The sequence below is a fragment of the Galeopterus variegatus genome, unplaced genomic scaffold (assembly GCF_000696425.1).
Source record: "Galeopterus variegatus unplaced genomic scaffold, G_variegatus-3.0.2 Scaffold949, whole genome shotgun sequence".
Taxonomy (NCBI): Eukaryota; Metazoa; Chordata; class Mammalia; order Dermoptera; family Cynocephalidae; genus Galeopterus; species Galeopterus variegatus.
Genome location: NW_007727060.1, coordinates 141,373 through 144,236, shown reverse-complemented (window position 1 = coordinate 144,236; position 2,864 = coordinate 141,373). Strand labels below are relative to the sequence as shown.

The 2,864-nt window shown below is 35.5% G+C and overlaps 1 protein-coding gene across 1 annotated transcript in view; it reads left to right on the top strand.

Annotated features, from left to right (window-relative positions):
* Positions 1 to 2,864, top strand: part of DNAH11 (dynein, axonemal, heavy chain 11) — a 364,599-nt gene that overhangs the window by 269,228 nt on the left and 92,507 nt on the right. Inside the window, exon 66 of the mRNA XM_008573669.1 lies at positions 2,209 to 2,372. Within this exon, the coding sequence (XP_008571891.1) occupies positions 2,209 to 2,372 (164 nt within the window). The remainder of the gene's footprint in view (positions 1 to 2,208; positions 2,373 to 2,864) is intronic.

Below are 2,864 nucleotides of genomic sequence, written 5' to 3'. Positions count from 1 at the left end.
CCGCTGGCACACAATATTCAAATATCAATAGCCATTTGTTGGATGAGTAATCAGGTATGTTTGGGGAGCCTCCTGTGTTTAAAAAAACAAAAATTCTGAAGCCCTTTGAAGACTCGTTTTTCTTAGGTCAATTGAAAAATTTCACCTCTACTAATATTTACAACTGCTTCCATTTAAAGTGGTAAGATTTAAGCAGTTTGAAGTGTTCACCTTTTGGGAGGTACCTGAGAAAATTGTCATATAATTAGACTGTTTTCCTGGAGTAGAGAATGTCTGAAAGTTTTATGGAGGGAAAAGCAGGCTCTCCCATGTGTCTCTAACACATAGCAATATTTGCAAAGGCTTTACTTACTCACGATGATGTAGACAAGGAAAGGGAAAAAAAGTTGTATAATGTTAACTCAGAAGAAAAAATATTTTTTAAAGGATTAATTGAAGATGTCAGATCTTTTCTTTTGAGGATAAATTTTTTCTAACTAGAACAGGAGACAGTTAACTTCTGAAAAGCATCAAGACTGATGATTTTGTCTATATAGCATTGACCTGGAAGCTCAGCCACTCAGACTAATAAATCAGGCAATTTATATTTAATCATTAACTAACTCCTGAGCTGAACAGCTGTTCAAAATTAGAAATGGGTCACCCCAGCCAGGATGACATTACAGGCAATCTATAATGCATTAGAATAAAATTATAGTGATTTTTAACTGTCTAGAAATTTATTACAGGACATGTTCCAACTCTTAAACCCTTGTTAGCCAGTGTCAGTAATGATTTATGTTGCATGGGTGGTGTAGTGAAATTATTGACGATTTCAATAGCCAATAAGTCTATGTTTAGTAAATCTTCAAATTTCAAAGCTGTTTTGGAAAATGAGGTGGGTGCACTTTATTGTTTATCATCTACAAACCAAAAACAACAAAGACGGAGGGCAGGCAAGTGAGAGATTCTTCTTGAAAATTAATGGATATATTTTCTGTGGCTAAGGAAGGAAAGTAATAAATTCTATAAAGAGGGCTGGAGAGCTGAAGTTCCTTAGTGTTTAATTATATAGCTAACTTGGGTGATCTTTATCAAGCGAAGCAAGGAAATGATCTTAAAACAGCCTTGATAACCATTTTCACACACACATTTCATGACCTCAGTGTCATGGGTGTTATGATGGCTCACAGGGAACCAATATTCCAATCTATTCTGACATACATCATTTTTGTTTTCTGTGGACTTTTTTCTTTCATGAGGAAAGAAAAATTCCACAGGGTTCTTCCTTGTTGTGCTATCAAATAATAGTAATAAATGATAATTAATTTCAGATCCTATTAATTTGTATGTTCTTAGAATGTTGTATTAATTTTTAGCATGCATTGAAACGACGTAAATTATTGAACTGCAGTTCAGTCAATCCATACATATTTACTTCAGTTTTATTCAAATCCAATATTAAGGGAGCCACGTACTTAACCTGTAAATCAGATTTTAAATGGCCATTCAACTAGATATAGGGATTTCAACACCATTCTTTGAGAGTACTGTCTTCAAGGCTAATGAAGTCCTGATTTCCATCTTTTTACTTAGGTCATAGCTTCCTCCACTGGTATAATGATCATATTAGAAAAATAACCTGAATTTAGTAGCTACTAGGACTGTTTAATTAATAGAATCTAGGCTAGACGGCTATTTAAGTTTTACGTTTTAATTAACATGAGTGGTGTTTGTTGTTTTCATTTGTAATCGGCTCATGGCCAGCATGTTAAAAATAAATTAATAGATAAAAAGTTTGCCTAGGGCAGTATAGTGAAAAGTGGGAAGGATGGAGAACAGCCAGGCAGTCATGAAGAATCCTAATATCACTCATGCATAGCCACAGTTCTCAGTCCTCTACCCCCCGAGGGACAGGGGAGAGACTGTCAACCTTTCAAGAAGGACCTCAATCATAATTAAAGAGTGAAGACATGCAACAAGAAGATGTTAAAGAATCAATGTCACATTGTAGTAAACACCACTGAAGAGAGGATGAAGACTCCTTTATCATACTGGATTTCAAATACTTGAAAGATTGTAATAGTCATGCCAACCAGTTGCATTCTGTTCCTTCTAGAGACTGTGCAGAAGGACATAGACTTAAACTATGCTGTAAGGTAATTGCACTAAGTGTTGGTTGAGTTGATGCTCACCCTGCAATTACATCTGGGTAATTTGATCTTTCAGTCAGAGAAGATCCGCTGGGGTCAGTCTGTTAAGTCCTTTGAAGCCCAAGAGAAGACGCTTTGTGGAGATGTTCTCCTTACAGCAGCGTTTGTGTCTTATGTCGGATCCTTCACAAAACAGTATCGCCAGGAACTGGTGGACTGCAAGTGGGTTCCTTTTCTTCAGCAGAAGGTGAGTTCAGTTCCTGACCTTGTCAACACATGGAAGCATCATATTGAAACTTCAGCAATGAAAATCATACAGGTGCTGGGCACTTCCATACCTCAGTCATGATAACTGACTGGAAATTCTGCTGTGAAGGTGATGTTTCTTGTGTGTTGCAGAGTTTTGCTTATTTTAATGATGGTTTCAACAGGAAGATGAAAGTTAAGTTTGTAAACTACAGAGTTGTGGTTGGAAAGTACTTTTAACAAAGCTTATAACTGAAATCAAATTTGGATTATTATGTTATTGAACAGCATGAAAGTTTTTTTCTTACTAATATCATGGATTATTTGTTAAAGGTTTTAAGACTGCTTTCAGATTAAAAGTGTAGCATTTTGTATGTAAGTATAAAAATAGCTTAGCCTGAATTTGAAAATTCAAATCCATAAGCAAAGTGAAATCATAGCTTTGGAAGATTTGAAATCATCTACTTTAAGATCCTCCTTGTAAAC